Source organism: Simochromis diagramma, unplaced genomic scaffold (genome assembly GCF_900408965.1).
Source record: "Simochromis diagramma unplaced genomic scaffold, fSimDia1.1 OVJJ01000205.1, whole genome shotgun sequence".
NCBI lineage: Eukaryota > Metazoa > Chordata > Actinopteri > Cichliformes > Cichlidae > Simochromis > Simochromis diagramma.
The window spans coordinates 5,361,156-5,384,212 of NW_024386782.1; the positions used below are offsets into that span (position 1 = coordinate 5,361,156).

The 23,057-nt window shown below is 39.0% G+C and overlaps 1 protein-coding gene across 3 annotated transcripts; it reads right to left on the reverse strand.

The window, feature by feature from the left end:
• Positions 1 to 104: 104 nt before the first annotated feature.
• On the reverse strand, positions 105 to 22,408 carry lpin2 (lipin 2). Of its 3 annotated transcripts, none has more exons than XM_040018117.1 (20): positions 22,091 to 22,408; positions 16,953 to 17,153; positions 12,498 to 12,593; positions 11,658 to 12,019; positions 11,469 to 11,576; positions 11,240 to 11,366; positions 10,822 to 11,158; positions 10,640 to 10,739; positions 10,296 to 10,483; positions 9,464 to 9,557; positions 9,298 to 9,367; positions 9,103 to 9,195; positions 8,864 to 8,946; positions 8,503 to 8,650; positions 7,989 to 8,137; positions 6,729 to 6,815; positions 6,086 to 6,238; positions 4,282 to 4,396; positions 3,371 to 3,474; positions 105 to 2,779 (listed from the first exon to the last, which is right to left on the reverse strand). In XM_040018117.1, the coding sequence occupies exons 2-20, from the start codon at positions 17,142 to 17,144 to the stop codon at positions 2,635 to 2,637; spliced, it is 2,751 nt and encodes a 916-aa protein (XP_039874051.1). In that variant the 5' UTR covers positions 17,145 to 17,153; positions 22,091 to 22,408; the 3' UTR covers positions 105 to 2,634. The 3 variants fall into 3 exon arrangements, with proteins under 3 accessions (XP_039874051.1, XP_039874046.1, XP_039874039.1); XM_040018112.1 differs by lacking the exon at positions 22,091 to 22,408 and adding an exon at positions 19,085 to 22,061 and having other exon boundaries at positions 11,658 to 12,016; XM_040018105.1 differs by lacking the exon at positions 22,091 to 22,408 and adding an exon at positions 19,085 to 22,061.
• Positions 22,409 to 23,057: the final 649 nt, after the last annotated feature.

Here is a 23,057-nt window from a genome sequence, read left to right on the forward strand (position 1 = left end):
CAGAAAAGAAAAATCACAGCATGCACATAACTGCATTCATTTAGAAATTTTATTTCATACAAACAAGACCATAAGCCACATGTTAGCTTCATTAGGCCTGATTTTTTTTTTTTTTTTTAACTTCTTCTTACAGTTGATTTTGTTCTTCAAACCACATTTCTATTCAAATGAAACACAGCATACATTTAATGCATTTTCTGCTGGTCGGACACAAATACCAAGCATTACATCCAAAAAAAAACAGAACAAAACTTAAGTCACACAACAGCTCATACACGTTATAAGAAAAAAAACAAAAAGGCATCAAAGAAGAATGTGATGGTCAGCATATATACTCATTCAAACGTTTATTTACCACATATCCCAGGATCAGAGAAGATGAAGTGTGATTCTTTCACACAAGATGCTTTACTTTCATAGAAAGAATGGAATTTCTTGTTGATTTTAAGATAGATCTATTTGACTTCACCACTTTGCAGAGAACAAGCAAACAAATCAAAGCGGGGCACACTGTATTCATCAAAAAAAAAAGAAAATGAAGAAATCAGCAGTGCATGTAGCTGTCACCATAAATTGTGCTTATTTTTATGAAATGATCTTGGCTGCTCCTGCTTTTTTAGTCCACACTGGCATACACAGTCAGTTACACTTGCATTGGAGATATGATCCATCTGACCAAAACTCCTTTCCTAAATCATACATAGATAATGCCGGGGAAGTGCCTTAAACACTTCCTGTACAGTCAAGTATTTCCTGTTTATCTCCAAAAACAGTTTATCCTCCTCTGGTCACCAGAGGCACGGGAATCAGGCTTTTCTGTCTCTCACGCTCTCAAGCACACACATTAAGGGGTAGCTCTGATATTACCTTGCTGCCTGTTACCCCAAAGTATCATCATTTTCCTCTGCCTTAAAAACATACACAAAAAAGCTACTTGAAACGAGCTAAGCTTCTCAAAAATCACTAATAGACAAATTTCAGATTAACTGAATAGTCAAGAAGGTAAAACTCAAACTCTTTATGCTCAACCTCTGCAGTAATTGCATACTCTGGTCTACTGTCTACTTAGACTGTCGGTGAAGTGCATGTGGGTGGGAGATGTGCTGAGTTGTAAGTCTTGAGTTTCTGGGTGCAACTTTGACAAAGTGCGCTGGATAAAGCCACCGAGGGAACCTAAGCAAAGGGTGCAGAATGCTGCCACCCCAACAGCAGCAGCACTCTGTGATTAGGTACACACACACACACACACTACCATCATCCTGCAGTCCATCCTACGGAGGACCTCACAAAGCAAAATCCTTCATTTTAAGCTCTTCTCAAATCTGCTTATATCCACTGTTCCACCTCAAGCATCCTCTCTCACATTTACACACATCTGGTAATACTACAGACTCTGAGGTTTTGCTCAGGAATGTCTACGTGCCTTACATGTTGAAAAATTCACTGTTAATAAAAGAAATACAGGCTTGTTGCTGGAGACGTGACCAAAGAAAGCTTGTACAAGGCCTAGCAGTTACTGTTAAGTGCATGTTAGTCTGTGATCAGCCTCACAAAAATACTAATCTGAAATATTGCATTGGTGATCAATTATTTTTTCAGACAAGCAAAGGCCTCACAATAGAAATCAATAACTTAAATACATTGATCATCATAAATAATGACTCCATTGTTAACTAAACACACGTGATTTGCCAGAGCTTGCATAACAGAACAAACATATTAAAACAACAGCAAGACAATACACCATGAAGCTGCTTCATTTTTTTTTAAGTCACAGCAAACTGTGCATCTTCACATACTTGGTGAAAGCATATCCGAGGTACGACCTTGGATATTAACAGTACCAAACACGGCTCGCTGTGTAGCGGCCGTGTGAAATCTGTTGCACAGTCAGGCAAGAGTCAGGAACGAGAGGACAACTGAACACTTACTGTAGCGAGTTCCTGAAATCTAACGGCTGTGGACAGTTCTGTGTTTGTGTTATTCTGTTATTTGCCAACCTCTATCACGACTGTATTTTTAGAACAGAATAAAGCCTCCAATAAAAGGCTGGTTACTTGCTTCTGGGCAAACACAGCACCTACAGTAAAATATGACTGCCGCATAACAACTGCCCAGTGTTAATTGCCCGTCCTGTTTTAATTAAATGTGTGCCTTTTCCATTTAAAACATTACGTTTCACTTCTTCGGGGCGTTTCTTAAATCACTTCTGCTCAGCTCGGAATCTAGCTCCTCGTGAGGGACTTCTGCCTGCGTCGTTTATGGCTTTCTACAAGTTTACAAGTTTACCGAGATACTAGCTGGATCTTCAGCTGCCAAGTCTGTACAAGAACATGGACTAGAAAGTTATCACTGGGCAGGATGCCTTCACACAGAGGCATACGTGGAGTGTCTCTGTGGAATAAACGCTAAGTTATCACTCATCAGGATTTACTGTTCTGATAATCTCCACTCATCTCTCAAGTAAATACAGTTTACCAACTTTTCTGAGTTCATGGTTACTGTGTCTGTGTGTTGTGTAAGTCTAATTAGCAGGAACAGTTCTGGTTCCACTTCACATGTATTTAGGAGGTGCATTCAGGTGCACAGTTCATTTGAATGTTACTGTATAGCTGGGTATCAATACACACCGACTCAGAGCAGTTCATCTGGATTGATTTCTGGTATTGGCTGTCTCCAGTAACAGAAAGAGCTGTACTCTGGCATTACAAAGGCCTCGTTCTGCTCTTTGCTCAGCAAAGGGAACACGTGCTCCACCAGCTCACTCAGTCTGCCATAGCTGCGAAGGGGGAAAAAAACGAAACCAGACAAACAGAGTGAGCAAGAGAACAGATACAATATATAAATCTTAAAAATATATATATATATATATACACTCTAGGTATTTAGTGATGAACAAAAAATAAAGAAAAACAAATATTTAAAAAATGGATTTTAGATTTGAAATACGTTGAAATGTATTGATCAATCTAAATACAGAAAACAAAAAACACAGGCCACCTGAGGAAAACATTGCAGACTAGAATCAATTTTAAGGTGTGTTTCTGGCTAGCTCTCTTTTTATTTCTGTTTTGTTCTCCATCAGATCCTGTGGGAAATATCTGTCGCTTGAGCTGCTAAAAGCACCAATATGTTCCCTAGTTTTTCTCTAATTTTGTCTGTTTTGCTTGCTGCAGGGTACAAAAGAAGACTGTGACTGTAGGCTTTTATTCTTTTTACAGTAATGTGAGAGTGAAGGAAACAGTAATGGCTGGAAAAGCAAAACAAGAAAATAAAGAAAACAGAAAAACGTTCAATGATAGCAACGTCCTATACTTCCTGCTGGGGATTTTTGCTGCGAAAGACAAACACAGACCATTAATGTACTTACGAGGACTTGTTGCCCTTGGTCTGCTCCTGGATCAGCTCTCCCTTTGGGTTAACTGTGAAAATTCTGCACACTGGAACGCCGACTTCCTTATAGGCAAACACATCCTGTATGAAGACATAAAGATTAAAGGCTCAATCTTCCCTCTAAAATACGACTGCTTCAAAGTTTAAGTTACGTTTTTTAAATGTTTCCGTTTATAAGCACAGCACAAGCTTTTATTTTGAGTTGGGATTAATTACAAACACATAAACCCCATTTTGCTTCCTCTAAGACAAAGCATGCGAATGAACCTGTCATTTACGGGCTGAAAAATTACTGACAGGGCTGTTAACAGCCATCTGAGAACACTCTTGATTATGTAATGTTCGGAAAGTAGCCTCTCATACATAATACATAATAAACTGAAATGACCACGTTAATAACATTAACCACAGATTTCCTGTTTGTGTTCCACCTAATGCATGTAATGGCAGTAAATTTCTGGAGTAAATGTTTTTGGTTGGCCAGAGGAAGAGTGAGTGTGTGGCTGTGTCTTATTTTTTTTGTTTAGGGGAGAGACCGAGGCAGACTGGGCTTTGATAGCTGACCCTTCATGTGACTGTTAGTGTTTATGCAGCTGAAGACGGGATGCTGTGCCCGACTTGAGCTCTCGTCCACAGATGAAGTCACTGGCGATCACACTCCGACAATGACCTCAGCTCAGGTTCAGCCCAGTACTTATTTCACACGTTCATGTCTGCTAACTCAAAGTGTCTGCCAAAGTGTCATGTTGCTCTTGCAATGAATTACAACTGCATCAACCTCTGAAAAGCGCACTTTTAAAAAAACAAAACAAACCAAAAAAAACAAAAAAAAAAAACAAGCACTCTAATGTCTGGAAGTTTGACATCTTCAAACATGCATTAACTCACATTAGCTCTATTCCCAAAGGCGGCATAAAATGGCTGCTTGTTATGCTGGAACAGGTTCTTGATGTCTGTAAGGCATTCAATCTTGAAGATCTCTGGTTTCTTCTCGATGACCTCTCTGAAGCAAACAGACAGTTTTATTAGAGGGCATACACATCCTTCCCGTGTGTCCAGTTTGAGTTAGAGGTAATTTGATCAAACATATTTCGTTTATCTCAAACCCCTTTCTCCGACTGTTTTTAGATAAGAATTTTGTCCTCTTTACAAATCGTGTAATAGCACGGCCTAAATCCAAATGCATTTCAGCAATTTCTGTTTAAAATTATGACTCAAAACAAATACACAGATGGTAGGGGTGTTTCTAATTTAAGCAAATTAAAACAAGAGGGACACATAAATAATGCAAATATCTACAAGTGTTTGCACCACACAACTATCAGCAATGCTGCAGGTTGCTATGCTGAGACACTAGCCATTCTGAACAGGTTTCAAGGTCACACAAAAACCCTGCTATGTGATTAATATACTGAATAAAAGAAATCAACATTTTCAAGGGAACCATTAACAACACAGGACAGTTTTACTTGTTCTGTGAAAGTGAGAAAAGGATACTTGCTTTAGCTGTATTAAAATTTGGATAATATCTGACCTACGAGGCATAACAAGCAAGTATCACAAGAGTATTTAATTGTTTAATTAACATTATATTAACACAGTCATAATTCACTGAAACCAGTGTTGCTGGGAAACATGTTTGATGGGAGAAATACCGAAAGGGGTCATTTTAAAATCATGTAACTGTTAAAATAAAATCACATCAGTTAGTTTGGAACTTTTTCTAAAGTCATTTTATTCATCATACAGTGAATTTTGGGGTGTGTGGGATTAAATTATTGATTGATTTCCCCCCCCCAATGTAAAACAACAATTGCAGCATGCCTGGTTGCTTAGCAGCACATCTTACATACTCAAACTTTAACATGAAGGCTACTGTATCATGAGTTAGCTAGAGGAGGCTGACAGATGAACATGTGTGGGAGACAGTAGGTGGATCTAATGGGTCATTCTGATGATGTTCTTCTACAATAATTAAAATATTAAGATGTGTCAGCAATTGTATTTTTGTTGTAGTCTTGTTTATTAGTGGACTCTGAAATATATTTTACCTTTACAACCAGGAAGGAAATAATTTCAATAATTTGTGAAACTCCTCTAAAACTGAACCTTAAATATTTATTTTGTCAAATATATTTAAATTGAGAAAAATGAGTCGAAAATAGACGTTCTGCTGCAAGATGTCTCAAATGATCCCACATTATCAAAAAAATATAGAAAGCTAGCAGCCTCCTTCTGGATCTCCTCACCACTTCAACAAAAGAATCATTCACACAAATCATGTCTCTAAAAATGCAAATGAGACTGTGACAGCAACGGGGAAATAAAGAGAATAGAATAATCCAAAACAGAGAAAATGCTGGCCATGAGCGTACTAATACCAACACAGTTAATGCCTTTTAGATAGGAATTCATGAACTTGAGTTTGCTGTAGACTTAATAACCATGGCATATGAAAGACTTATTATAAAGAACGAGGCTCGGGAGAGTGGGGAGGATTTTGAGACTGAGAATAGGGTATTTGAAGTGAAATTAACTTTGTAGAGAAAAAAAAGATTTAAGGGTGAAAAATATAGGGTGGTTTGAAAACAACATTAATATCTGGGGATAAGGAGGATTTAAATTAAATCATTTAATGTATATAATGAGCTTCATGATACCGAGACTGGTAACCATTTAGAGCATATATTACCTGTGGAAAGCAGAGAAGAGGCTGCTGGGAGAGAGCATGAGAGGTCCTCGGGGTAGGATGGTGCCTCCATCATTGACCCACTGTAAGTAACCTCTTGTCATGTCCGCCATGCCGATTGCCCGGGCTGAGCAGTACAAGAACTTGTAGCCATTTCTGCAAATGGGAAGAGCAGTGCTCATTAATAATTGTTCATTATCATGACCTTAATGGCAACTACTAAGATTAGCACTTAAATTGGATGAGTTATATTGATTGCGCTCATAATGTGGAGAAGTCACAACAATTCAATTAAAAAAAGAAAATCTTGCAGAGGAAACTTTTTATTTACTACCAAAACCAATACCCAGACTCACTACAGCTGACTTCATTCATGCAATACATTTTCTATTTTTTCAGATTTAAGTATAAAAATAAAACCAGAAAAGGAAAGGGCTGGTTTAATGGTGTTTTTACTTTCTGCAATAATTCTGCCTAAACTACAGTTAAACTTACTGAGTCATCCACCTCAGAGCTCCCCACGCAAACACTGGGAGGAAATATCAACTCCACAAAGAGCCGATTGGGAATCAACCCCAGACAGTCCTAACCACTGACCAACCATTCATGCGTCTTCCATAATTAATCAGTGTTGCTGTGCACTTACTCAGCTACAGAGTGGTAGAGCTTGGCAATCCCCTGGTGGGTCCAGTCCTTCCCCAACTGTGGAAGTATCTGTCCAAATACATCTGACCTAAAACATTTAAACACATACAAAAATATCAATATCATTGATTTATTTCTATCTTATAGTCAATCAGCCACATCAAGTAGAGAAAGAGAAAGCAGAGTACTGACTGTTCAAAAGAGGTCACATAAAGCACGATAACACCGTTTTATCATAAATATAGAACATTATGGGCTGTTCTCCACTAACGAGCATCACTGGCCTATAGGGGAGACACAGTCTCACCCTCAGCTGGCTGTGTGTCCTTACAGACTGAAATGTAAATGTCCTCATTATAGTCCCTGTGCTCTTTACCCTGTTAGCCAAAGAAAGCAGCATGTCAGGGGTTGGCCTAAAGGGTCACAGAGATAATAAGCTGCAGTCAATTTGGAGCCGTTTGATGTCGACCACCAATGAACTTCAGGGTGGGCGTCAGGAAGGCAGCAGGCATCAGTTTTGTTTCAGAAGAGATATGACTAGCTTTAAAGTAATTAACAGAGCGTGAAACAAATAGAACTGGATTACAGGCTTCATATATGCCATTTGTGAAGGACTTAAATGTGCCCATGGTAGTGAAGCTACTCTGAGCTGGAATCTTATTTTAAGCTTTTGTTCCTTTTTAAATTAACCGAACAATATTATGCAACAATTTAATCTTGTGTTCATTTACCTGCTCCCCACCTTATTTGGTGGATAATAAATAAGGAGCTGTATTTAAAGTATGCGGGCAGTTTATAGAAACACTTGAACACTGCACTATAGATTCCATCTTGGTAGTATAATTATTAATTTTAGTGCAAAAATGGATGTTTCCATGGCGAGTTTGCAACAGATGGCTTTAAGTGTTTTAACTATAAAATTAGATCCACATTTTATTACAAGAACTGAAACAGGATGCAACAAAAGATCTATCTAAATGTCGCTTCACTGATTGCTTCCCACCTATATGTTAAAATCAATATTTGTACGCATTATTTTTAATTGTCGTTAAAGGATGCAACTAAGGTAGAGCACCCAAGGGAAATTCCTTCTAATAATGTTTTCTTATTACTGTATATGTACAGGAAAATGTAATTGGATGCTACAATAACTGACTGATTTACTGCCCTGTCTATTACTGTCCATAATTAACATAGCAGCTAGCTTGCTATTACAACTGTGTTCTGTAATATGATTTTCTGAGTGACTGGAAGGCCATACTTTGTGATGGTGCCATCAATGTCAGAGATAATGACTTTGTCGTCCCAGTTCCACAGGTAGATTGTACCCTCACAGCGGCATGTGCCTTGGTATTGAGTGGTGATGCTAAATGTCACATCATTTGGCCCCTGCTTGAGTTTCAGACTAGCCTGGAAACACAAACAAAAAAAATGAGATATATATATATATTTTTCAACAGCACACGCATTACTCTCTGGCATCATTTTCTTGCCACAGTACAATGACCATCTACAGATCTTTAGAGCCCCCTACAGACTACAAATGGAGCAAACACTAGTTGCAGTTCATAGTTAGCCAGCAGAGGGAGCACAAAACTGCCAAATAAAAACACTTGAGACACAAATCTCATTAAGAACTCAGCAAAAAAATAAGCTGATCTTCTGACAATCAGACACTTTTATATTTGAAATTAAATAATATTTTATGACATTTATAACAAATCCAGAGAAAGCTTTGTCAATGTGAGAAAGGAAAAGGTGTAAAATGAACTTACAATCTGATCAGAGGAAAGCCGTAGTGACTTTCTGTACGTGTGTGGGCTGGGATGGTGCTGACCATCCACTGGCTGCAGTCTCTCTTGACAGGATGCTGCGCTCACCTCCTTGGACTCTTCATCACTGGATGAGTCTCTTGCTTTAGGCCTACAGTGCAGTAACCACAGATATGGTAGTCAATTATCACAGACAAGTGGAAAAACATGTTTCAGAAAGATTCGACCTGAAGCTCCTTAGATGTATAAATAAATTCAATGTTATCTTAGTTACATTATTATTATTCTTCCTCATTAAACCAAAATATAAGCTCCTCCCTATGTATAATAATAATATAGTTTTTGATTTTCTGGTATCACATACGTTAAGGCCAGCTTCTCCTGAGATGTGGAGGGTCCTTCCTCTCCCGAATGTGGTTCCTCCTTAGTTTCGAGCTTAGTCTCCGACTGGACGAAGTAGGCAGAAAAATAAAATTCCCAATTAGCCAAGTTTAAAAAATATCTATATGAAAACAGGACACTGCCCATGAAGAGGGAACAGAAACTAACTGCAGATACCACCTCAAATTTTGTTTTGTTCACTTGTACTAACAACATGCACACCTGCTTGATTGTGCTATCCGCCCTCTTACGCCAGAACCACCAGCGGCCTGACTTCTTTGGCATTTTCTCCTTCACCCAGGCCTCCTCTGTAGCCTGCCATAAAAAGGAAAACAAATACATTTAAGGATGAGATAGCTGCCAGCTGACAATGAATGAATGAACAGTACAAAGAGTAAAAAATTAAACACACGTTACCTTTGGTAAATTCTTCTGAAATGCTTGAAGGCTTAGAATCAAAGGTGCAGCTAGGGTCCAGTTATAATATCTGAAGACAAAGACAATTACCAATGTGTAATCCTGACCATACGTTGGAAATGTTTCTCTAGTGCATTTCCAATGTGAAGTAAAAACAGTTACATACCTATTTCCTATCCTTACTACCAGGTTGGGGTTGTCTATAATTGCTGGATTTTCAGCAAATTCATGATAGGTAATGATATGCTCCATAAACCTTTCTGGAAATGAACAGGGGAGAAGAAGACTAATTAAAGACAGCTGATGAAAAGGTCAGTGGTGGTGAGAAATAACATCTTAGTAGACATAAAGGTCAGGAAACTTTTTCTTCTGATAACCCCAGAGAGCTTCTAAAGCCTAAATCCCAAAGGATTAATATAACCTAGAGACCTCTAACAGTTTGTAATGACTGCGGAGGTAGTCTGTGATCATCGTTTGTAATGCAATAAATGCAGGGCAAATTAACAACAACATTTAACCAAATATGGACATCCTGTTATGATATTAGTCCAGAGGAAATGAGCATGTTCTTGCTTTTTTGTTCTTCTTTCCCCTTAAAGAATTATGTTGTTATCTTTAAAATGAATGAGAGAAATGGCAGGACTCTCATATTTTAAAAAAAAACGTGCATAAAAATAGCATAAGATAGAAGCATGTTGACTCGGATGACCAACGTTTTTTCTGCTGTTTAACAAGGTTATGACATCATATTCAGAGATGAAGACACATTTCCTGAAGAGTTAAAGTACATGTTAATTTGATGAGAGGGAAAGTACTTCTGGGTACGACATTTACACATCTGAACAAATATGTATCTGAGAACAGCTTCCTCTAACAGTAGCTGGACACTTTATGTGGCTAATCCAGAAGGTGCAACAAAGTTAGCTGAATGTTTACTGGCTTAAGACAAAAATGTTCACTTTATGATACATTTTGTTGTGAGTGTCATGCTCGTGTACCTTTGGATATTTCAGCATTTTCTGTCAGGCCTCCACACAGAGAAAGAGTAACATCAGGGAGGTCACTAGTTGAGTCAGAGAGACACTCTGTCCCGCTGTCAGCTGCAGCACTACCCACCGACTGTGGGGACTGTGAACCAGAGTGCATCTCAGAGTCAATCCAGTGCTTAGCAGCTGCCTCAGTCTCACTGGAGAAAAAGAAAGAGAAGGAGAAGAAAATGGTTACAATATGTCATGATACTGGTCTTTCAGGCTGTCAGTGATACTTCAGAGGAGAAATCGCTTTGGCTTTTATTTTATAATTACAAAGGTTAAGTAATTAGGCAGATCTTTAACCATCATACCTCTTAGGAAAATATCGTGCAGCAACATCAGGTTCAAGTACATTCAAGTCATCTAAGTAGATATCCTCAGGACCCTGATGCTGGCTCCTCTTCGGAACGCCTACATACAATATATTTACAAATTACAAACTCATAACCAAGACAAGCCTTAAAAAGCACCAATCTGCAGCCACCTAACATACCTTTCTTCTTTGATGGTGAATCTGTCTGCTGGTTACTGGAAGAGGTGGAGGTTGCTATGCTTGACTGCAGGATATCAAGGGGTTCTGTAGGGGCTTCTGGACTAACAGATGATATGGTGCTAACAGACGATATTGGAATCACAGGTGTTACAGTGGTGACGGGGGTGCGTGGCTCGGGCTTGACAATGTTACACACTGAAGAGGAGGTGGCATCTCCTTTTTCAACCTCGGTCTCATTCTCCATGGCCTCCGAGCTGAGTATGACACGGAAATGGGTGCTCTCTGATGGGGTGATGGTCACTTTTTTCAGTGGTTCTGATTTCTCCTTCTTGGTGACCTAAAAAAAATTGGACGTAATGTTATTGTGATGATGAGTCAACTGGCAATGATTTGAACTCCACTGGGAAGAAGTGCTTACCCTTGTGGTTTCTGGAAATTCTCCCCATGTCCACTGCATGTGAGACTCAGCTCTGAGCAAACTCTCTGAAGGCCTCATCACCAGTTCTGAGTCACTCTTTGGGGTAAAGGCCTGAGACAAGCTATGGCTGCAGGGGTGTAAAAAGAAATGCCAAGTATTAGTAAAACAGGTGCTACTTACACGTCTGTGCTATCTTTGCTAACGACTTTCGGTTCATGTCAGCACATACCCATCACCAGCTGGCCAGTCCCCATCAGACATTGGATAACCATCAAGGCTGTGTCTGGCTGCGGGTAATTTAGGGTCAATGTCACGCACTGTAGTCACTGAAGGTGATCTAAATTCAGAGTGCAGAAGAAGCATAATAATTAACTGATCTCTTCACACAAATCTGGCTAGAAGCGTTGAATAAACATACCTTGATACATGAACTGTAGTTTCCTCGTCAGAGCTGAGATCCATTTCAAAGATCTCCTCATTTTGCCCAGTACTAGACATAGCAGCAGTGGTAGCAGCGGGTGCATTAGCAGCAACAGCATTACCAGTAGTGACTGACGGCGGGGTCAGTTCCTCTCTACGGGGGTCTCCTTTGTGCTTCTTTCTCCGTCTTTTCTTCTTTTTTGTGGCCACAGTGCTTGGAGCAGGAGGTTCAGGAGGGTCCTCTGGGTCGGCAGGGTCATCTTCCAGATCTTTTGGTGCCCTGTGCTCCACCTCTGAGATCCAGAACAGGTGACTCTCGGTGGGGATTGGGGAGGTGGCCAAATGGGCAGGAACAATCTGCTGAAATAGGAAAGCAGGACATGAGGATTAAGATATGTTTAAACAAGGATAATCGTAGTTTGAAACACAATATTGACTCAGGTCCTGCAGAATAAGGTAGAAGTCACTGCTGAGATGTCACAATAGCAGCCTGAGCAAAGGTTAACTATGTAATATGGTGGAGTAATCACTTCTTCCTACAAACACTGCCCTGCATTTCTACCTCAAGAATGCTGTTAAGCGAAGGCAAGACTGTTGTTGTGTTGGGTCAACGAAAGCAAAGTGAAAGATGTTTTGAAAACATGTCTGAAGTTTCATTTCTTTTTTTCAACATGAAATATTTCATGACTTTGCTACATTAAAACTCAAAACAAGACTGCACAAAAAGGAGAATGAACAAATTATATATCTGGAAAAATGTCTCAATGAAACTTTGTGTCATTAGCCTTTAGCAGTTTTGTTACTTTATTTATTTATTTTAATTATGCTTATGGCTTACATTCTGTTGCTCAGCTTCCTGCACAAAAAAGGCCTCTCCATTGTCACCAAGCTTCATATGCAGCTCTACAGGCTCTCCATTCACTTCGATGTCGATCTGGAAAGAAGACACATAATTCCCTTTCAAACATGTGCTCCTCTCTTATTAGTCTGACATCTTCTGAACAATTTGTCACTTTTATCTGAATGAGCTTCCTGCTCACTTTCCTATAAAAGTCACGAGTAACAATTGTGCTTTACTTTTAACACGGCAAAAGCTTCAACAGCATGAAGGCACATTAACTGACAGACATGTACAAGACCATGGCTTACTGACTTAAGACACTCGCTCATGCTTTTGACATTGTCATCTCACTATCTCAGTGTGGCTTTTGAATATGCCCACAGATTGATTAACTCGCTCTCTCTGTTACAGTCTTCATGAAGATTATGTGATAAACATTAACATAAAGTGACCGGTGTCTAAATGCCAACACTTTAACAGACTGAAGAAGCCAGCAATGTTAAGTATGCAATTTTTGAAGAGGGCTGTATTGGCACTGCTGTTCAAATGTAAAAACTGCCAATGCAATAGTACAGAACAGAAAATAAAATAGGACACTGACACTGAAAACAGTTATTCATTGACGTCAATCACCCTGTGTATCAACCAATCAATAAAAATCTTACATTACCCTTTTTAGTTGACTTTAAAAAAAAAAAAAAAAAAAAAAAAACATCACACTGGTTGTTTTATTATACTTCCATTATTTTGCAAGATCACATACATGGTCTGTATGCACTCAGAGACCCATCTTCCTCCAGAGGCTTTAGAAAACCTAATAAGCGTATGGGTCTTCTGGGCTTGCTTTCTGTGGAGCCTGCCAACAGAACAAGGCCCTTCATGTTTGCCAGATAAACCCCAGTGGACCAGGGGGCCATTCAGAAATTTGACACCGAAAACAAAAAACAAAACAAAAAAGAAAAAACAGGTCACGTCTGGCAGAGACTACAGGAGGAGACAGACTCTGACTCACAAGTGCTCTGCAACTTGAAACCAAATCATCAATATTAATTTACAACCAATGGCTGTAGAAATAATCAGTTTTTCTCCCTCTTGTGCTATCCGTCTGGTTGTACATTTCCTTTTGATGCTGTCCTTTACTGTTGCTGTGGGTTCTCTACAGCCTCAAGATTTAATTTCACCCCTTCAGGGGTGCTGGAGGAAATTTATGTGTGGTAGTGGCTGGTAATTTCAATGCCCAATTAATAATGAGCTAGAATAAATGAGGGTCCTCTTCAGCTGTTCACAGTGTGTGACAGGTTACATGCACTTGAATAGCTGAGATGTGGATTTGCCAACACTGTGCTCCATCACTGGAATGTTTGCGAGGCACGACCACTTACAAATGCTTGAATTAAGGCAGGATATTAAGATGTTTTGGGGTTTGGTTTTTTTTGCTTTGTTAAACACAAGTCTATTTCACTCTTGACGTTCACTTTTCAGATTAGAAGAACAAGAAAATAATATGTGTAAGTGCACTTAATTAACATCTCTAATGTTTTTAGAAACCACATAGTACTTGAAAAACTTTTCTGGTTGCCAACCAAAGTGACTGATGTACGGGAACAGACACACTATCAGCAGCCAAATTTTAATTAGTATTTGGCAAACAGTTATAGCTGAATTCCCACTCATAATTCTCTAAAATATCTGCATGTCAGTACCAAATACCACACAATTTATTGCATTTATCGCAAAAGCACAAGGCGCTAATAACTGATCTCAGGGACAGACATAACTGTTTGTTACACAACAGCCCCTGTTCAGGCCTCCTTCACGTTTCCTCCCTCTCCCACACATAGAAGTTGTAAAGCTGCTGTTGCCATAGAAACCACTCATTCATTCCTCCCCTTTAAGCCCATCGGGATTCTGGGTAGGTGGTGAGACAGTGTCAGTTCCCCCCGCAAATCATTATCCACTCCGGTTCACCAGCAAGTAAATAAGCTCTCTAAGCTAGTGCACAACATAACCATACCAAGAAGTACAGCTGCAGCTATCGATTAATTTAGTAATCGAGTCATCTATCAATTATTCCATCGAGTAACTGATAAGAAATACCTTTGTCTTATTATCGAGATATATTCAAAAGTGAAAAATAAATAAGAGAAAAAAAATCTAATTGGTTTCCAGTTTGTTTGTTTTTTGTTTCATCTGCCATCTGCTTCATTTGTCAAAAAAAAAAAAAAAAAAAAAAAAAAAATTTAATATGACACCTAAATACAAAGGATTTGTTTTTGTTTTTCAAATAATACATTTTCTTAAATGCAAAAATATTTAAATACTCAAATAAGATATATAATAATAATAAAACTAAGGATTTTAAAAATATATATCTTTAGTCTGTCTTCTTGGAATGCTTTATGAGTTTTTGTACATGTTTCTGCGTGTTTAAGTCTGCAAGTTAAAGAGTAAGTTTGTGTCTGCAAGCCTTTAAAGGAGAATGTGGTGGCTGTAATGAAGAGAAGCGAGTATATCAGCATTCTGAAGTTTGACCAGTGTGTTGATGCAAAGTTTTTGTGTTGCTGAAAACAAGATGATGGTGATGGTGCAGACGTTAATGATATTAACGATGATTCACCGTTTTTAAATATTACTGCATTTCATTGAGACACTATTTTATATGTATTCACTTGTGAATAAATGTTATAAAAATCTTGAAATAAACATGGTGTAGTACACACCATGCCCCCCCTTTAGACTCTCTCCTGTTCGCTTCCATGTAAAAACATGGAAGCGAACATGTAAAACATGGAAGCCCTTAGTCTTCAGCAAGATATATAATTGAACTATTCTGGAATCAGACTACGTTAACAGTTCCTCTGCATTTTTTAATGCAGCCTTACTTCTGGAGACCTACTGCAGATTTTTCATTGCGTGAAACAAATGACGGTCGATGGAGTTGCTACAAAGTTTGCTTTTCTTCACATCAAGAGTTTGTTGATCAGATGCTTTGTGAATGACCCCCCCTCTAGTTTTTTTCCCAGGAAAGGCATTAATGTTGATCTCAGGAATATCGCTGCTGTTTATGATTTTCTTTTTCTCAACAGAGCTCACGTCTCGTTAATAGCTCCGCCTCTTTGCTCTTTGCCCTGTGTAAAAAGACTCCTAGTTTAACTATCCCAGCTTCATCATCACTGGTGTTGTGTTATCAGTGTATGCAGGCTTAACTTCCTTAAACTTTTTTTATTCACACGCTGCTCATAAATACGTTTGTATTACAGGAATGTTTTCAGTCGTAAATGTGGCTGGATCGCTCGGGTTTGCGTTTCCATGGTAACAATGGCGCGCTACAATCATCGAAGCAAAGAATTTGTATTGAGACTTTTTTTATAATCTGATTATTCGTAATACTCAATAACAGTCCTACTAAAAATAGATGTTAAGACAAGTTCACCATTCTTACTTGTGTTATGGAACAAACACTTAAAATAAATACATCATATATTCCATTCATTACCAATTTCTTGCTGAATACCAACATTTTTTTAAACTTAATATAACCCTATAAACTGAAAAAACCTCAATAACATAGACATAACAGTGAGCCATAACATTTGCATCAACATCTCCCTACTACAATACACTAATACACTCAACCTACTATCCCTGCTATATGGCCAATGTAGAGGTGCTACAAAAAGTGAGAAGTGGAATCAAGTGCTCATCATCCATGATTAATTGGATCTGGTCTCCCAGGCAAGATGATATAGTAACAAATACCATCAATGAGGGAGAAAAGCCCAGAGCATCCCGTCTATGTTGAGCAAACATAAAAGATTTCCCTGAATGATTCATAGCCTGTGATTTCGATGCTCAGTATTTGTTAATTACCCACACTGGGATTGGAGAGTCATATGCCTTTTTTGATCCCAGTGTGGAGGAGCTTTGTTCAGGGGAGGACATTATGACTGTGTCCTGGGGGAGATGTCCTTAACGCCATTTTGCGCATGATGGAATTGATATGAAACGCATTCCATCGATTAAATAGGTTGGCATCTTTTCATTCGCACTTTTAATTAAATTAAATATAGTTACATTTTTAAAGCCTTTGCATTGAACTTCCACATTAGCAAAACCTCATTGATCAATTTGAAAAATGAATATTATAATCAGGAGCAGAGAACATTTTTAATATCCAATGTTAATCCAATGTTAAAACTTGGTACATATATTACCCACAATGCAACTCAACCACCAACAGTTCAGTCAAGTGATTTGGGCGTGTTGTGGGGAAACAAAACACAAAAACTTGGTGATATAGAAACATGCTTTCAGACCAATTTTTGATATTTGATGTTTGACACGTCTTTATATTAATCTATCTATATAACTATATGAGCTTTGTATATGAATCTATATGAGCTTAATGCTTAGACACATCAGTGAAAGGAAAAAAAAAACAAAAAAACTCACCACTTTCTCTTTGGAGCGCAGCACGCCCAGCTTACCAAAGCGCACATGGAATGGCGAGCACTGGTAGGTGCCATCTCTCTGACGGACAACCACAACATCGATGCAGCCTGACAATGTGGCCTGGTTAATGCCCTTATACAGTTCTTTGACAGTCACCAGAACCTGACCTGCTAGCTGGCCAACGTAGTTCATGGTGTCCGCCTGTACAGAGAAAAACAAAAACAAAAAAAAAAACTAATATTAACAGAGTAAATGGAAAGACAAGCTAAGGGCATTATTATTCAGCAACAGTCCAGAAGACACAACCACTTATGAAATCTACAAATTTTCCACTTGAAAGCTCCCTCCCTTCCTGCTTACCCTGTGGTGTCTGTTTATCTCCTGACCTCCATACAGACTGCTAGAGTTATACTGTTGTCCTATAACTGGCCATTGTCCCACGTGAACAACATTAGACAGAGGAAGGCTGCTATGGAAGCAGTTGACTTCCTGTTTACATCCATTAAACACTACTGTCAAAATCAAATCAAAAACTAAAACCACATTTCTGTGGCTTTAATATGAGCAGGATTAATGCTGTACATTTTGTCATAATGCTTTTAATCATCTGGAATAAGCAATTTGCAGGACTGTAAATTCCTTAACAAGCAAAGTGCTCAGTTTACTTGACCAAAGAAAAAGTACACAGGGCAGGGCTATCGTTACATAATTACAAAAACTTTCCTTGGTGCACTATGGCCTCTTTACTGAACTAGATTATTTGTCCTCGATTGTCCTCTGCGACACAGAGTGTGTGTAACGATTAACTTAAACATGACTTTGGTTTGCCTGGGTCAGGGTCTAGTTTACTGGGGCCTGTAAACACATTGCCTCACTGACTTCATTGGGTTTACATAACCTGACATGTTCTGTCTTACACTAACCTTTTGTTCTGAATCTAGTCATGAGAGCAGTGATGGAGGGTGTGAAGGGGGTGGAGGGGGGTAAGGGGGTAGAGAATAGGGACATTTGTGCAAGGGTGGCATCATGGAATATGGCAAACAACTGTGGTATATTCATTCGGAGTAGGATGATGAGTAGAGAGTATATGCACAGAGTATTCACTTTAAACCATAATCAGACAGGCAAACAGGACACTTTAGCAGCTATCACAGCCACCACAAAGTTCAAAGAGCAGTAGAAAGTTCAGATCATTTGATACCAGCAGGAAGCCAAGAAACAGGAAGCTCCGCGTTCGCGTTTCCTCGAACTTCACCCCAAATTTGTACACAGTGACAATGTGAAAAACAGGTCAACTACACTCTGTTGGGATAATCGCATAAATATAGTAACAACCAGGGTTTACACACCTGACATATTTTCAGTACAGATTGTATGACTGAAGCGTTAGGTATGTGTTTATAATATGAAGGACCAATGAACCTATATTTTTGTGTATGACACTTAAAAATACAATACACTTTAGCTCCAGCACTATCTTTCATATTACAGGTTAAAGGTACAAATGTGGTATGCCGATTTTTGTGTCTTTATCTACTTTCTCCATCTCTAGAAACTAAGAACTTTTTACCAAAATAACACTTTAAAGAGATTTATAGTACTGTAGATATTTCACTTTCACTTTTATTTCGGTGTCAGAAAGTCAGAGTACACGTACACCGTGTCTATTGGACTGATGTAGGATTAACACTGAGCAAATTATCACGGGATCATTTGGAAAATGTGCGGCAAATGTTTCAACCTGCTTCTACACATTTATTTTTCCTTCTTTCAGGGTCAGCCCAGAAGTAGGGCAATGCAAAAGTAGACTACAGTCAGAAATTAAACAGGACGGCTCGGTATTTCAGATGACACATAATTACCACAGGTGATGAAAGACTCATGAGCCAATCTGTACTATTTTGACTGGATCACAATCCTGTATTTGTCCCCCTCACTGCCCACTTCTTTTAACATAAAATTACAAATCAAGGCAATCATGTGTGAAACTATTAGGCTTAGTTACAGTAACAAGCCAACAAACCAAGCAACCTGACAAAACCAAACAACAGAAGATGACTAACTGCCTATTTGGCCCTCTAGTTTCAGGCCCAAGCTGTGACTAACCAGAAAACCTGTCAGTACTGACTCACCAGGAACCAAGATGACCTCTGAGAGGATGGCTCATCCTGTTCACTGTTGTCTGTGTTGTCTTCTGTGTTGCTTCCCAGGAGCTCCCTGTTCCCCCAAGATCTCTGTCTCTTCATCACCATTAACAGGGCGTCAGCTCCAGCCTTATCCACCTCAGGACTAGACTAGCACCAATGTTTTCCTCTCTCAGATTATGGTGATAATATCCCCCTGTCATCCTGAATCAAATCTCAAATAAGGTCCACCTAATCACCTTGCAATGACCCTCCCAGGAGTAAATACAGATACACTACCTGAAGCCAGCTGCGATTGTGTAATAGTAATAAAGATTGTCATTTTTCTTTTATTCTCTGCAGAATATGAACATATGCTTGTCCAGTCAGCTGACATGGCAGTAAGGGTTTAGCCAATGGGATGGCTTCTTTGGACTTGTGGTTTATAGCTGATAAGAGAATGCTAATTTCTGTGAACAGCTATGCAATGTTTTCCCCTGATAAGAGTAGGCAAAACCAAACAGCAATCCCCAGCAAGATGTTCTTTTACAGTCAGTCACGTATACCTGTCAGGTTCATTGCTGCAGGTGTTTGTTATTGTAGATGGCTCATCGAAAGTAGGACAGTAAGTACACTGGACTTCAATATGTTGATTTCTTTGTTGCCAGTTGTCACATGAGCTCAGAAAACAGATGGAATTTTTTTAAACAGCACCAACATCATAATCTTTGCACACTAAAACAAATAAATAAGTAATAAATCCGGTAGAGCGGTACACTGATGAGATTGTAGTTCAAGCCATGATGAACACGTTTTTAATCATCAGGAGGTTCTCTCTAGTTTTGGCTTCCAGCATTCGCCTGCCTGGTTTCGCTCCTAAAATGAGCATAAAGCATGAGGCTCTTCCAAAGAGGTCTCAGCCCCACTGTCCCATCTGCTAAGCTTTTTGTAAACATGACCAAAGAAAACACAGGCCCACTGAGTTGAGGGCTGTGGGCTCTTCCTCCCCCTGTGCTAGGATCTGTTCTGTGTTCAAGAATTTAACAACAGCCATGCGGAAAATAAATGAGTACTTTCTCTTAGTGATAAAACATGGAGAAAAATGATATGTGCCATTTAACAAATAAGAAATCTTTAAATTACAAACTCGAGCAATTAAGAATTACAAGCACAGACATGTTGTATTATGGTCTACTCCACAATTATGGCTTTCATCTGGAATGATCTAGTCAACATTTGCTTTGACTGGGTAACAAAAGAAATCAGTTCTGCTAGACCACACAAAGTTCATGTTACACACTTTCAAGTATTAAGTTACACAAAACCAGCCTGCTCATTATGTGCAACATAAACCAAACCCCACAGAGTGCCAAGCTGCACTTTTACACGAGAAAAGGAGATTTTTTTGGTCACAATCAAAGTGTAGTTCATTATTTTCCAGTGAATTGCAAAATCCCTGTGAATTTGACAATACAAAGCACAAGTGGTCAAAGTACCAACACTAATTCTATCAGGAAGATTGAACGCTTTCAAAATGTTTTCTTCTCTTAAGTGTAGACGATAACCAACACACACAGAAACATGTTCATTCAAAGTTATTTTGCATTTATAGTCTATGGTCCGGTAAACTTGTATTGTGTTACATATAAGGGAACTGAGAACTAGTTAGAAATTGTCCAATCTACTGGAAGCATAAGCATCCGAGCTTATTTTTCATTGCAAAGTAGTGAAGTCACACTACAGTGAGGCAGTGTGCAACAGTGGAGTAACTGCATACCTGAGTCACATGAAATACTTTATATGTCTTTTGTTTCTACAGTGTGTCCAGACTCTGATCTGAAACAGTGTTGAGATTGTAAATGAATGCAAACATACTTTTCCACCCTGCAGAAAATTGAACAGGAGTTAATAATGGAATCAATAAAGAATCTGAGTTGTGGCCAAAACTAATCTAAGCATCTGCATTAAAAGAAAAATATTTCTAATACCTGATTCTAATGTTTAGACTGTTTTAATTTAAAAGCTACAAACTATAACCCCAAATTGACCATTAATGTAACTAAGATTTTGCCTTTCAAATAGTTTCAGTAACTGAACATTTATGAAAATAAGGTTATTTGCAAGATTTATGTCAGATTGTATCTTGAATTTCTAATGTTACCTGTAACTCAGAATGACTAAATAACAGTATTGGTATGGGGTTTTCTAATATTACACATTTAAATTAAAACGTTGGGGGAGAAAAGTGTTGTCTCTAAGTTGATTGGAAAACTACCAAAATTCTGGTTACTAGTGTTTTCAAAGGCCACCCACAAGCAGGTGTTTTCTTATGTGAGGAGTCAGTGCTGCTTACAAGCCAACGCTAAATACAAAACATGAGTTTATGCGATACACAAGCTTGCTCCAACGTTAGTCAGTTGAGTCATTCCGTTTTAATGTCAGCCTGAGCTGTTATAGCTATAAAAATGCTAATTTTACAGATTAAAGCTGGTGTATGGCTTGACATACGTCCCGAGTACATACTTCGATGTCATTGCGGAAATAAATGAAAAGCGAAACCATAAATCTTAGTTGTTTTGTACAACCGTGCTTTAACTGGTACAAATCCAAGCTATAAACAGTGGGTGAAAATAGTACACGGGAGGAAAAAATGAATGGAGACGGAGCTCTGTCAGCTAGCTGCTTGCCTGCTTGTTAACCCTCAGCTAGCCACCGTGTTATCGCTGGGTTTACGTTACCGTAACAGCAAACGGTGAAACACGAGTCACTCACTAGGTCACCGCTTTCAAATGGAAAGTCGATATATTTCTGCATTATGTGATAAAAACATTCACAGTCCGGTCTTTTTGGTGTTTTAATTAAATGAATCCACAGCAGCTAAAAAAAAAAAAAAACTGTTAGCAAGGTTAGGTGCTAGCTATGGTTAGCCGAAGGCAGATTCAGATAATAAGATGTTAAAAGCAGCTGCGAACCGCTTTGACAGGGCTCGAAATCATTCTATCACTAAACCCTTACCTTCTGGTTGCGGGATGCTGCCGATGAAGGACGTTATGGTGTCTTCACTCAGTCCCCATATCTGTACCCGTGAAACTCCTCAGAAGCCTTCTGACGTGTCCGTGTCTGGACCACCGTGACCGACTGGTGGTGGCTGCCAGCAGAGAGCTGAAGTTGATGGGACAGGGAGCCGCACAGCGGCGGTGCACTCACACAGCTGGTGGGATACTTTCGGTTTGTCTGTGCCGTGCATAAATTCATTTAGTACACTTGCAGCCAAAATTACAGCCCCTGCAGTGTATTTAATACTATAACTTATGTGACGTTATTATCATAATGAGGTTTGTATCTGGGTAAAAGTTAACTTCTCTCCCTCCTAACGACCTTTTAGGAACTGGGTTACACACAATGACAACAGGTACTTTTTATTTGACCATCATCAATCTTTCAAACCCTTTTTTAAAAATCTTTATTTATTATTAATTGTACTGAGGGCATTTCTGTCAATCAATGACCTGAAGACGGGAGATTATGGAGAACAAAGGCAACCCTCTCTACAAGCAGGTGCAGTTTTATTGCAAGAGTGCCTTGAAGAGACACAAACATAGATACTGTATTCAGCCTCAGGCCACATGGTACATGAGTGTTTATCACATGGGGGTTTTCTTTATATTGTACCTGAAAAACAACATTCCCACCCACTACCCCCACCCCAGTTCAACGGAATTTCTTCATAGTGTGTGGTGTTCAGAAGTGATTCCAAGTTTTCCAGTTCTGCCTGTACTCCTTTGCGTTTGTACAGTGTGTTAGACACATCAGATGAACCTGTTCTGATTGCTGTGTACTTGTTTACATGGCATCAGTGCTTTTCAGCTCCACCTCTCCTACAAACAGATGTGATCACTGACTTGATCACATCTGGCAAGCTGTACAGACCTAACATACACACACAGTTTTAGCCATCATATCACTTTTTTAATTGATTGCA

Excerpts from the sequence above, each read along its gene's own strand:
- lpin2 (XM_040018105.1), bottom strand. The coding sequence starts at position 19,204 with ATGGTGATGAAGAGACAGAGATCTTGGGGGAACAGGGAGCTCCTGGGA. Across the intron at positions 12,594-16,952 it reads TGCGCTCCAAAGAGAAAGTG|ATCGACATCGAAGTGAATGG; the intron begins GTGAGTTTTTTT and ends TCTTCTTTCCAG. Across the intron at positions 9,196-9,297 it reads TTCAGAAGAATTTACCAAAG|GCTACAGAGGAGGCCTGGGT; the intron begins GTAACGTGTGTT and ends TTTTTATGGCAG.